This window comes from Procambarus clarkii, chromosome 13, assembly GCF_040958095.1.
Source record: "Procambarus clarkii isolate CNS0578487 chromosome 13, FALCON_Pclarkii_2.0, whole genome shotgun sequence".
NCBI lineage: Eukaryota > Metazoa > Arthropoda > Malacostraca > Decapoda > Cambaridae > Procambarus > Procambarus clarkii.
This window is the reverse complement of record NC_091162.1, coordinates 37,149,230-37,163,344: the sequence shown is the minus strand read 5'-3', so window position 1 is coordinate 37,163,344 and position 14,115 is coordinate 37,149,230. Positions and strand designations below refer to the sequence as shown.

At 39.1% G+C, this 14,115-nt stretch overlaps 2 protein-coding genes across 2 annotated transcripts; one reads left to right on the top strand and one right to left on the bottom strand.

Moving 5' to 3' along the window:
• The first annotated feature begins 6,964 nt into the window (after positions 1–6,964).
• On the top strand, positions 6,965–7,573 carry LOC123752725 (uncharacterized). The gene has a single exon (XM_045734748.1). It carries the CDS (start codon positions 6,965–6,967, stop codon positions 7,571–7,573), a length of 609 nt encoding a protein of 202 aa, XP_045590704.1.
• Positions 7,574–12,118: 4,545 nt separating this feature from the next.
• LOC123751548 (uncharacterized) lies at positions 12,119–12,727 on the bottom strand. Its single transcript, XM_045733641.2, has one exon. The coding sequence runs from the start codon at positions 12,725–12,727 to the stop codon at positions 12,119–12,121; it is 609 nt and encodes a 202-aa protein (XP_045589597.2).
• Between the last annotated feature and the right edge of the window lie 1,388 nt (positions 12,728–14,115).

Genomic DNA, 14,115 nt, shown 5'->3' with positions numbered 1-14,115 from the left:
TTGTATAATAATACAACATTAACATCCGCGTTAGATTGGCCTCACCATTTAACCATAGTTTATTTAGGTGGTAATGACATCCATTCTACTCGCCCTCCAGCGGAAATAATTAATCATCTCAAATCTATAATTAATTCATTCAAACAAAATAACTCAGTAGTGTTGTCGTTAGTGGAACCTCGCCAACTAAGTAGTAATAATCGTTGGGGAAGTCCTGTATACTACCGACGTTCTGCTAATTACATTAATTTTCGACTGAGGAGGAGAGTAAGATTGGAAGCCACCTTCGTACATTTTAAAGCAAGACCATATAGTCAAAACTTAAACTCGGACGGTGTTCACCTATCAGGTGAGTCCAGGTCATATGTGGTTAACAAATTAGTTAATACTATCAACCACCATTAGAGGTTGTGGCTAGCAAGCCAAACCTATTTGTATATATAAATATATTTGTAATATTAATTGTGTTTAAGTGTACATATTCTATATAACAAAAACTAAAATAAATTAAAAAAATACAGCACAATCATATCCACATTATTGCACCCAGTTACATTTATGCTAACCTTTATTAGGTAGGATATTTATACTGTGGTTGTACCAAGCTTCATACAAGTGCAGACTAAATAATTTAGTAGTTTCTTAAGTAGAAATTATTGCAACTAGTCCTGTACTAGACAGTAGTGTACATTATATATTTACTATTGTGCTGACCCTAGACAGGGTGGGACCTATTTTCATTATATTATATACTACTAGCAGTACCCGGCCACGCGTTGCTGTGGCTCAGCAGCGCATTTGCGTTGTTGAGCCACAGCAACCTTCCCTATCCCCCAGCCCTCCCCACCTTTTCCCCCCTCACCCATTTCCTCGGCCTCCCAACTCCCCTCCCTTTGTCCTCCCCACCATTCTCCATTCCCCCATTCCCTCGTCCCCACTATCCTAAACTCCCCCGTCCCCTCGTCCTTCCCCACCATTACCCACTCCCTAGTCCCCTCGTCCTCCCACCATCTCTCACTTCCATCCCCTCGTCATCCCCACTCCCTCGTCCGATGCCTTCCCAAATAGTCTGATGTTCCCATCAGAAAATCGGGAACATCAAGTGATCTGATGTTCCCATCACTGAAATATAAGAAAACAGTTGAAAAATAAAATGAAAATATGAAAAAATACAAAAATAAACTATACTCACGAAATGAACGGTATGGTAAACAACACAGCTCAATTCCATTGAAATTCCATTGAAATTCCATTGAAATTTATCGATGCAATCGGAAACACTGAAATGGAATTTGTGACATATTTAATATAGCGGGCATGTTGCTATTATGTGCAACAGATGGCGCTGTTTTTCAAACACGCATGTTTTTACCTGTCACAGGGCTGGCATCTATATAGTAGGTATATAAAAAGACACGCCTATTCGAATGCAATGTTGTGTCAAAATTTCAAAGCCATCAGTGAAGAACTTTCGGAGATTACAGCGTGTGTTGCTCTTACGTCCAACAGATGGCGCTGTTTTTTAAAAAAAAAAGTTTTTCCTGTCACAGGTGAGGCATGTATATAGTAGATATATGAAAAGACGCACTTATTTGAATGCATCTTTGTGTCAAAATTTCAAAGCAATCGGTAACGAGGTTTCGAAGATTTCCCTCACATGGAAATCACATAAAAAAGCAGTTTTTCAGAAAAAGCATGTTCTTTTTATCGTCACAGACGTGACATCTATATAGTATGTATATAAAAACCTGCTTGGATGCGAATAGAACGTTGTGTGAAAATTTCCAAGCAATCGGTGAAGAACTTTCGGAGATTAGCGGTTATGCACACACGAACATTTTCATTTTTATTTATATAGATTGTGCTGACCCTAAAACAGGGTGGGATACATAACCATTTATTGTATAATTTACTATATTATTTTGTGTACATTTTTTGATGCTACTGAATGCCACTATCCCATCGAATGGTGATAATAAAGAACTAGCCAAACGTACTTCCAATAGTGACATTCAGGTATTACTCAAATCTTAATTACTTGTTGTTAGATAGGTAAGTGTAACCTCCAAAGAAGTAGTGTGTAGCCTAGTCAGAACATATTAGGCTATCCTTACGATATTTGCCAGTGAATGGGCAAATATCCAAGTTACTTCAGTAACACTTATTCAAGTCCCATAAAACTTGAGCATAAAATCACCATGGCTACTCCTGAGAAATTAAGGAGAACCTTAACAGGTCGTAAAGGCCATATAACCAGACTGCTCAATAAGTCTGAAACCTTATCCAAAGCGACTCCCATTGATTACCATGAATTAGAGGTATCTCTGAGAGTAGCTGATCTTAAATTTGACCAAATTAAGTCTGTAATTGTGTCCTATATCAATGTACTTAATGCTGCAGACATTGAGCTTGAGGAAATAGGCCAAGCCATAGCAGAAACATCTCAGTACGTAGATGACACCCAGGATAAACTTAATGTTTTAACTGGTTTAGTAGACAAACATTAAGTAAATCCAAAGTTAACTGTATCTCAATCCAGTGTGTTACAACCAGAGGCACGTTTACCTTCTTTAGACTTGCCTACCTTTGCTGGACTGGATGAAGAAAATTGGGATACATTTTGGACATCATTTAACGTCCATATTCATTTAAAACCTTCTATTGATAAGGTATCTAATTTTTTTTACCTTCACAGCCTTCTCAAAGGGGAAGCTAAGAAGGTCATAAACAACTTATCTCTCACAGAGAGTAATTATGAGGAAGCTATACAACTCTTGGAGTTAAATTACTGCAACAAAGAGTTAAGCATAGCTAATTTATATTATCAATTATTAGATATAAATTCACCCAGTAACTGACCAGACTCCCTCCAGAAATTAGAAATTTAGGTTGGAGGTAGAGTCTCTTGTGAAAGCTTTAGGTACTAAAGTTTATGTACCAGCTTCCGAATGGTCAATTAAGTTGCTTCTCCAGAGGAAACTTCCTCTATATCCAGAGGAAACTTTCTCGTAATATTTTAGCAGAAATCTGCTCTCACTACAAAACCGAGTTTCTCACTCTCGATCAAATATTTGAGGGATTAAGAAACACGGTTAATAGGCTAAAGACTCATGAAAGGATTAAACCCGAGTCCAAGCAGCATAATGCTGAGAATTCAGCAAAAACAAAATCGACTGTAATTAAGTCCAACAAACACAAACCTAAAGCTACTCCATTCACTAGAATCAAGAGTAGTAATGTAGGTATTTAGTCTGTAACGCCCTCTGAGACTGTTGTTGATGCGTCAACTAAGATGACAAATCCTGCAAAAGAGAGAAAGTGTTTGCTCTGTGAACAAGAACATCTCACTTACAAATGTAGTGTCTATCGTAACAGTAATTCTAGGATTAAACATCTGCAAGAAGTGCACAGATGCACGAAGTGCATGGGTTCTCATGACCCTTATAACTGTATAGTCACCTTACGTTAGTGCAACAAGGGTCCCCATCATTATGCCTTATGTAAAAAGACCCAACCACAATCAACGAATCCTCGTAAGGATTTTACTAATTCTACATCAGTACAATACTGCAAATTGCACCAGGAAATTAATCTGCTTGCATCTGAGTCGAGTAATACCACTACATTACCCACAGCTCAATCAAAGTTAATTAACAAGAAATCTAGAGTTAACACTCGAGATCTTCTTGACCAAGGTTCAAAGAAGACCTTTATTACACAACACTTAGTTGAGCAGTTGAAATTGAAAACCGACAATGGAGTAAAATTATATATCTCTGGATTCCTGACAAATAGTGGACCTCGGGATTACCAAGTAGTTAAGTTATTGGTATGCCTGGGAGGCTCCACCAGCCAAATACAAGCAGTAGTTATGGACAAGATTCCTTCTAACCTGCAGGTTTCAGGTCTTGCTCACACTGTTAAACATCTCAAGCGTACGGCATGAGACTAGCTGACTACAATATAAACTCAGATTGTCTCAGTGATGTTGGGATCCTTATTGGAGCTGATTACTATTATAGATTTATAATTGGATGCACTAGACAACACGGTATGAATTTGTTGTCATCAGCTGGAGGCAAATTGCTAACAGAACCAGTGCTTTTTCAGCAAAATTCTACTTCAACTGGCAAACAACCAAATCATGCTATAGTGGCATGACTAGGCTCGGAACAGTCACCCCGACAGATCAGAGACATATCTGAGGATAATTAGCCTGATCCCCTGTACATAAATTGTGGAATTTAGACACCTTGGGTATAGTCCCTGAAAAGCCTAGTCGAGATGATACATGGACTTACCAGTAATATCTTTAGGTTATCTTGAGATGATTTAGGGCTTTAGTGTCCCCATGGCCCGGTCCTCGACCAGGCCTCCACCCCCCCAGGAAGCAGCCCGTGACAGCTGACTAACACCCAGGTACCTATTTACTGCTAGGTAACAGGGGCATAGGGTGAAAGAAACTCTGCCCATTATTTCTTGCCGGTGCCCGGGACCACAGGATCACAAGTCCAGCATGCTGTCCGCTCGGTCGACCGGCTCCCAACTATCTCCCGGCTATCTTGATACTGTTGTGTACAAAGATAAACAGTTTTGGATGAAGCTGCCATGAAAGTTGAATAACCCACAACTCCCAGTAAATTATTTTATGGCAGCATCCCAATTAAAATTTCAATTAGCAGGGTTACAGAAACAACCTGATAAATTGAAACTGTATCATGAATTAATACAACAACAACTTAACAGTAAATTTATAGAAGTTATTGATAAAGATAACCATAAAATGGGTCATTATTAACCACATCATGCTGTCATGAAAGAGTCAGTGACGACACCAATAAGAATAGTCTTCAACTACAGTGCCACAATAAGAACAGACAGCATATCATTAAATGATTGTCTACAAATTGGACCTAGCTTAAAACAGAGGCTACAAGATGTACTGTTACGATTCCGCTCTGGCATTTTCGCCTAAACTGCAGATATCAGTAAACCTTTTTAAGAGTAGGCTTGCAAAAAGAGGATCGTGACTTTACTAAATTTCTCTGGGTAAAGGATCCACAGGATCCTAATAGTGACGTCATCACTTACCGGTTTGCCTCAGTATTATTCGGAGCCACTCCGTCACCATTTTTACTCCAAGCTACCTTGGACACTCATCTGAAGAAATCGAAGAGTTCCTATAAGACTGAAATCAGTAACAACCTGTACGTGGACAACTTCCAAGGAACTACTAATGATGAAATTAAATTGGTAGAAATTTACCATGAGGCTAACCGTGAGCTGCTAGGGGCCAATATGCCTTTACAATCATGGGCCTCTAATAATCGACAATTAAACCAGATAATCGAGAAAGAATTTCTCGGCTATCAGGTACCTAATAAATTAAAAATTCTGGGCATGGAATGGAGCACAATTACTGACGAGATGAATGTCAAGTCAGTACAAACTAATAAATTGCCCCTAACTATGAGAAAATTGCTCTCATGTCAGTCAACCATTTGACCTTTTAGGCTTGCGTAGTCCTATTTTAATTAGGAACAAACTCCTCATGCAGGAGTGCTGGCAGAAAAATTTGATTTGGGATGATCGTTACCAATTGAGCTGCAAGACAAATGGCAGATACTAACAACGGATTTTAATCAATTAAGTGTTCTGAAATTTCCACGTAACGCCTTAAGACTAAACTTACCCACAGATTTGCATGTGTTCTGTGATGCATCAGGCAAAGCATATGGCGCAGTAGCCTATTTAGTTAATACACAACAGTCAATTCTGCTTACTTCAAAGGCAAGAGTTGCCCCAATTAAATAGAGGTCCTGACCCCAAATGGAGCTGACTGCCTTGTTAGTAGGTGTAAGGTTGGCTCATTGCCTGACCAAGACACTCAGTAATATTCACTTTGGTGAGATAGTAGTGTGGTCAGACAATGAGGCAGAGGAGGGGGGTAGAAATAGCCTAAGCTACTCTATCCCTTTGAGATGTATTTCTTTCTTATCTCAATAAACATACTTGAAATGAGGCAGTCTTACAATGGGCAAGAAATAATAACAACAAAACTCCCTACGTTAGTAACCGAGTCAAGGAAATTCATGATTTATCTGCTGGATATAAATTGAAACATGTCCCTACTAAGGACAATCCAGCCCATTACCTATCAAGAGGTTTAGCATTTAAACAGCTAATTAAGGCTCAGATGTGGTTTAATGGAACCCCCATGGCTGATTAGTGGTCAGTGGCCTGAACAAAAGCCACAAGTCATAGTGACCAATATCACTGCACCCACGGTGGACCCAGAACCTCCTTGATCCTTGGCTATCAATCCTCATAATTATTCTAGTTTACGTAAGTTACTAAGAGTAACTGCACACGTATTCGATTTTCTTAATAAGATAAGAATTAGATATCGATTTCCCAGACCTATCAAATAATGGATCAAACGTGCTCAACAAGAGGCTAATGGAAATGAGTATGAACATCTTCCTGACATACTAACTACGTCTCTGGGCATCTGCTGTGATTCAAATCACCATAATATACTGAGGTGTGGAGGACGTCTGCTTCATGCAGAGATTGACTTGGAGACTAAAAATCCAATACTTTTACCACGTCACCAAACTTATAGTTTTACATCACCATCAATATGACACTTTACATGGTGGAGTGTTAGACACTCTCACCGATCTTCGACAGAAATTTTGGTTTCCCCAAGGTCGCCAAACTGTGTAATCACTTAATAAATTATGTGAAGTCTGTAGAAGATATGACGCTTGAGTGTGTCCTTACCAAGGACCTTCACCACTCCCTAAGGAACGAGTTGTTCACCTTCGTCCCTTTGAGACAACAGGTGTTGACTATACAGGAGCCTTAATGTTAACAGGCACGCCGTATAAAATTCTGGTGAAAGCCTACATTTGCCTCGTGTGCAACCACACGAGGCGTACACTTAGAAGTAACTTTTGACATGAGTGCAGAAGCATATATCCAAGTTTTTCGTAGATATGCTGCACGCAGATCCTGCCCCAGATTGATGATTTCAGATAATGGGTCAAATTTTTTGACCGAAGTCTGTCTACGAGAGATATGGAACCATCCAGAGGTACAATCAGTATTAAAACAGAGACAATGCCACTGGAAATTTGTACCTCCCGGAGATTTATATCTCACCGCCCCTTGGCAAGGTGGTTTTTACGAGCGGATGGTGGGAACTGTTAAGAAATGCCTAAGAAAGGCCTTACATCAGCAGAAAATTAATCTCACTGAACTGCAAACCCTTGTCACAAAAATTGAGGCACGAGTCAACAACAGACCATTGACCTACCTTACAGATGACTTCTCCCAGAGAGAACCCCTGAGTCCCTTGCACTTAATTCATGGTGGTCTTCTGAGCCCGCTAATATCTCTAGCAGATGAAGATCCAGCTCACCATTCACATGTTGATAGGAGTGACTTGGTGGAAAGTTATAAACATCTTTCAATGATAATAGAGAAGTGCAATGAAGTATGGACTTGTGAATATCTCACCGAGAATACCATTATGGAGCTTCGAGCCTCTATAATAAAGTTCTACTGAAACCAGGAGACCTAGTGTTAGTCGACAGTGATGGACCCAGGTCAGAGTGGCCTATAGGCAAGATTGTCGCTGTCCACCCAGATCGTCAAGGTATCCTGGTGTTGTAATCCACAAGTTAGTAGGAATTATTAGCTAGAGGATCATTACTACAACACTTAACGAATGATGATTGGAAGTACATGTAAGTAGACAGACTATGGATCACATATCTAAGAAAGGTCAATGGATTAAGACCGAAGCAGTTTAGCCAAATTAATAATTCCTGGAAAGAGGAATTATTCTTCGTCAGGCTTCTAGGATCAAGGTTACCGCTCTAGGGATAAGGTTAATCGGATTATACCTTCCTTGAGAGGCGTGGTGAAATGTTTGAGGCCATGGTTGGCTAAAGGCAGTCTGATTGTGGGAGTGGAACTGACAAGTCCTCTGGATCTCCGTTTGTGGCAGCAGCGAAGTGTAGCAGACAGCTATGCGAGAGCCTGATGTGATCTTAGTGACGAAGTTAAGTCTGCAGTATGTGAGTATCGAATGAAAGACTAACCGGGTGTGGAGCGTTGTAGTAATCATTCCGTATTAGGGACTTAGGCGGAAGTTACGAGTGTGGGTGGTGATCGCGGAGGTCAAGTGGTCAATGGGTATTGGAAGTGTATTGACCTAATAGAGTATGTTAATATGTATTTATTTGTCAGAGTCTATTCTTTGTAATTAAATGACAAAACCCGACGGCCTTTAAATACATTCCATATGTTCATTCATTGTGTTCCAGTACAAACCGAGTGGTACGCCTCAAGGGTCTGGTGTGTGTAGGAGTATAGGTGGTAGAAAACGGTTGCTGAGGCAAGGTGTTATGTGTTGTGTAATCGCTGTGTTCGGAATCAACCGGGGTTCAGCGTCACGACACTACGAATAGTAAAGGTTTTGTATCGAGGCACTACTACCTTGAAAACATTGGCGAAGTTGGTACCTCTAGAATTAGTTGAACATGAAAGTTCAACAGAGTCAACTTTACCACCAGTTTCAGAAAACAAGGCTACTGTTTAACAGAGCACAGGACCATCTAGAATCGCTGCTCAACAGTGTAAATTGAAACTTCACCAATATTATAATTCTGAGTAATTACAGTTAATTTATCATTCGATTTAAGTCGATCATGATGATACAGTTGGGTTGATGTCCAGTAACTCAACAGTTACAAGTCACTATGACCCTGGACAGTGATCCCACTGTACATTCGAAGTCGTCTTGATTTTGAATGACATCATATGATTAAATTTATAATTTATTTTACATGTGTAATCTTGTGGAACACAGCCTACTCATAAGTACCATCTGTTCTTGAATATTTCTGAGTTTACAGAATCATTCTGTGACTGAGTAATTTAGGTCAAGTTACTCAGGTTACTCAGGTATAGGTCAACTCCTGGCTGGCACATGTATCTTGATCCACATAAACATGGTTGAAGTGTAGGACCTTGCTCACCACGTGTCCGTCCCCCTCCTATATATATATATATATATATATATATATATATATATATATATATATATATATATATATATATATATATATATATATATATATATATATATATATATATATACATATATATATATATGTCGTACCTAGTAGCCAGAACTCACTTTTCAGCCTACAATGCAAGGCCCGATTTGCCTAATAAGCCAAGTTTTCATGAATTAATATATTTTCTCTAATTTTTTTCTTATGAAATGATAAAGCAACCCATTCATTATGTAAGAGGTCAATTTTTTTTTATTGGAGTTAAAATTAACGTAGATATATGACCGAACCTAACCAACCCTACCTAACCTAACCTAACCTATCTTTATAGGTTAGGTTAGGTTAGGTAGCCGAAAAAGTATAGGTTAGGTTAGGTTAGGTAGTTAGGTAGGTCGAAAAGCACTTTATTCATGAAAACTTGGCTTAGTGGGCACATCGATGGCCTTGCATATTGAGGCTCAGAAGTGAGTGCTGGCTACTAGGTACGAATATATATATATATAATTATATATCATATATATATGTCGTACTAGTAGCCAGAACCTCACTGGCTCGCACTACTATTCAAGGCCCGATTTGCCTAATAAAGCCAAGTTTTCCTGAATTAATATATTTACTATAATTTTTTTCTATGAATGAGAAAGCACCCTTTTTCTCTATGTATAGTTCAAATTTTTTTTATTGCGTTAAATTAACGTCTATATATTGAACCGAACCTAACCACCCTACCTAACCTCAACCTAACTATATTTATAGGGGTAAGGTTAGGTTAGGTAGCCCCAAAAAAAGGCTCGGTTATGTTAGGTTCGGTCATATATCTACTTATTTTTACTCCAATAAAAAAAATTTACCTCATACATAGATGAAGGTTGCTTTATCATTTCATAAAAAAAAATTTAGTAAAATATTTAATTCCAGGAAAACTTGGCCTTATTAGGCAAATCGGGCCTTGAATAGTAAGGCTGAGAATTGAGTTCTGGCTACTAGGTACGACATATATATAGATATTATATATATATTATATAGTATAATTGTCGTACCTAGTAGCCAAACTCACTTCTGAGAGACCTACTATGCACGGCCCGATTGCTAATAAAGCCAAGTTTTTCATGAATTAATTGCTTTTCGACTACCTAACCTACCTAACCTAACCTAACCTAACTTTTTCGGCTACCTAACCTAACCTAACCTATAAAGATAGGTTAGGTTAGGTTAGGTAGGGTTGGTTAGGTTCGGTCATATATCTACGTTAATTTTAACTCCAATAAAAAAAATTGACCTCTTACATAATGAAATGGGTTGCTTTATCATTTCATAAGAAAAAAATTAGAGAAAATATATTAATTCATGAAAACTTGGCTTATTAGGCAAATCGGGCCTTGCATTGTAGGCTGAAAAGTGAGTTCTGGCTACTAGGTACGACATATATATATATGTATATATATATATATATATATATATATATATATATATATATATATATATATATATATATATATATATATATATATATATATATATATATATATATATAGGAGGGGGACGGACACGTGGTGAGCAAGGTCCTACACTTCAACCATGTTTATGTGGATCAAGATACATGTGCCAGCCAGGAGTTGACCTATACCTGAGTAACCTGAGTAACTTGACCTAAATTACTCAGTCACAGAATGATTCTGTAAACTCAGAAATATTCAAGAACAGATGGTACTTATGAGTAGGCTGTGTTCCACAAGATTACACATGTAAAATAAATTATAAATTTAATCATATGATGTCATTCAAAATCAAGACGACTTCGAATGTACAGTGGGATCACTGTCCAGGGTCATAGTGACTTGTAACTGTTGAGTTACTGGACATCAACCCAACTGTATCATCATGATCGACTTAAATCGAATGATAAATTAACTGTAATTACTCAGAATTATAATATTGGTGAAGTTTCAATTTACACTGTTGAGCAGCGATTCTAGATGGTCCTGTGCTCTGTTAAACAGTAGCCTTGTTTTCTGAAACTGGTGGTAAAGTTGACTCTGTTGAACTTTCATGTTCAACTAATTCTAGAGGTACCAACTTCGCCAATGTTTTCAAGGTAGTAGTGCCTCGATACAAAACCTTTACTATTCGTAGTGTCGTGACGCTGAACCCCGGTTGATCCGAACACAGCGATTACACAACACATAACACCTTGCCTCAGCAACCGTTTTCTACCACCTATACTCCTACACACACCAGACCCTTGAGGCGTACCACTCGGTTTGTACTGGAACACAATGAATGAACATATGGAATGTATTTAAAGGCCGTCGGGTTTTGTCATTTAATTACAAAGAATAGACTCTGACAAATAAATACATATTAACATACTCTATTAGGTCAATACACTTCCAATACCCATTGACCACTTGACCTCCGCGATCACCACCCACACTCGTAACTTCCGCCTAAGTCCCTAATACGGAATGATTACTACAACGCTCCACACCCGGTTAGTCTTTCATTCGATACTCACATACTGCAGACTTAACTTCGTCACTAAGATCACATCAGGCTCTCGCATAGCTGTCTGCTACACTTCGCTGCTGCCACAAACGGAGATCCAGAGGACTTGTCAGTTCCACTCCCACAATCAGACTGCCTTTAGCCAACCATGGCCTCAAACATTTCACCACGCCTCTCAAGGAAGGTATAATCCGATTAACCTTATCCCTAGAGCGGTAACCTTGATCCTAGAAGCCTGACGAAGAATAATTCCTCTTTCCAGGAATTATTAATTTGGCTAAACTGCTTCGGTCTTAATCCATTGACCTTTCTTAGATATGTGATCCATAGTCTGTCTACTTACATGTACTTCCAATCATCATTCGTTAAGTGTTGTAGTAATGATCCTCTAGCTAATAATTCCTACTAACTTGTGGATTACAACACCAGGATACCTTGACGATCTGGGTGGACAGCGACAATCTTGCCTATAGGCCACTCTGACCTGGGTCCATCACTGTCGACTAACACTAGGTCTCCTGGTTTCAGTAGAACTTTATTATAGAGGCTCGAAGCTCCATAATGGTATTCTCGGTGAGATATTCACAAGTCCATACTTCATTGCACTTCTCTATTATCATTGAAAGATGTTTATAACTTTCCACCAAGTCACTCCTATCAACATGTGAATGGTGAGCTGGATCTTCATCTGCTAGAGATATTAGCGGGCTCAGAAGACCACCATGAATTAAGTGCAAGGGACTCAGGGGTTCTCTCTGGGAGAAGTCATCTGTAAGGTAGGTCAATGGTCTGTTGTTGACTCGTGCCTCAATTTTTGTGACAAGGGTTTGCAGTTCAGTGAGATTAATTTTCTGCTGATGTAAGGCCTTTCTTAGGCATTTCTTAACAGTTCCCACCATCCGCTCGTAAAAACCACCTTGCCAAGGGGCGGTGAGATATAAATCTCCGGGAGGTACAAATTTCCAGTGGCATTGTCTCTGTTTTAATACTGATTGTACCTCTGGATGGTTCCATATCTCTCGTAGACAGACTTCGGTCAAAAAATTTGACCCATTATCTGAAATCATCAATCTGGGGCAGGATCTGCGTGCAGCATATCTACGAAAAACTTGGATATATGCTTCTGCACTCATGTCAAAAGTTACTTCTAAGTGTACGCCTCGTGTGGTTGCACACGAGGCAAATGTAGGCTTTCACCAGAATTTTATACGGCGTGCCTGTTAACATTAAGGCTCCTGTATAGTCAACACCTGTTGTCTCAAAGGGACGAAGGTGAACAACTCGTTCCTTAGGGAGTGGTGAAGGTCCTTGGTAAGGACACACTCAAGCGTCATATCTTCTACAGACTTCACATAATTTATTAAGTGATTACACAGTTTGGCGACCTTGGGGAAACCAAAATTTCTGTCGAAGATCGGTGAGAGTGTCTAACACTCCACCATGTAAAGTGTCATATTGATGGTGATGTAAAACTATAAGTTTGGTGACGTGGTAAAAGTATTGGATTTTTAGTCTCCAAGTCAATCTCTGCATGAAGCAGACGTCCTCCACACCTCAGTATATTATGGTGATTTGAATCACAGCAGATGCCCAGAGACGTAGTTAGTATGTCAGGAAGATGTTCATACTCATTTCCATTAGCCTCTTGTTGAGCACGTTTGATCCATTATTTGATAGGTCTGGGAAATCGATATCTAATTCTTATCTTATTAAGAAAATCGAATACGTGTGCAGTTACTCTTAGTAACTTACGTAAACTAGAATAATTATGAGGATTGATAGCCAAGGATCAAGGAGGTTCTGGGTCCACCGTGGGTGCAGTGATATTGGTCACTATGACTTGTGGCTTTTGTTCAGGCCACTGACCACTAATCAGCCATGGGGGTTCCATTAAACCACATCTGAGCCTTAATTAGCTGTTTAAATGCTAAACCTCTTGATAGGTAATGGGCTGGATTGTCCTTAGTAGGGACATGTTTCAATTTATATCCAGCAGATAAATCATGAATTTCCTTGACTCGGTTACTAACGTAGGGAGTTTTGTTGTTATTATTTCTTGCCCATTGTAAGACTGCCTCATTTCAAGTATGTTTATTGAGATAAGAAAGAAATACATCTCAAAGGGATAGAGTAGCTTAGGCTATTTCTACCCCCCTCCTCTGCCTCATTGTCTGACCACACTACTATCTCACCAAAGTGAATATTACTGAGTGTCTTGGTCAGGCAATGAGCCAACCTTACACCTACTAACAAGGCAGTCAGCTCCATTTGGGGTCAGGACCTCTATTTAATTGGGGCAACTCTTGCCTTTGAAGTAAGCAGAATTGACTGTTGTGTATTAACTAAATAGGCTACTGCGCCATATGCTTTGCCTGATGCATCACAGAACACATGCAAATCTGTGGGTAAGTTTAGTCTTAAGGCGTTACGTGGAAATTTCAGAACACTTAATTGATTAAAATCCGTTGTTAGTATCTGCCATTTGTCTTGCAGCTCAATTGGTAACGATCATCCCAAATCA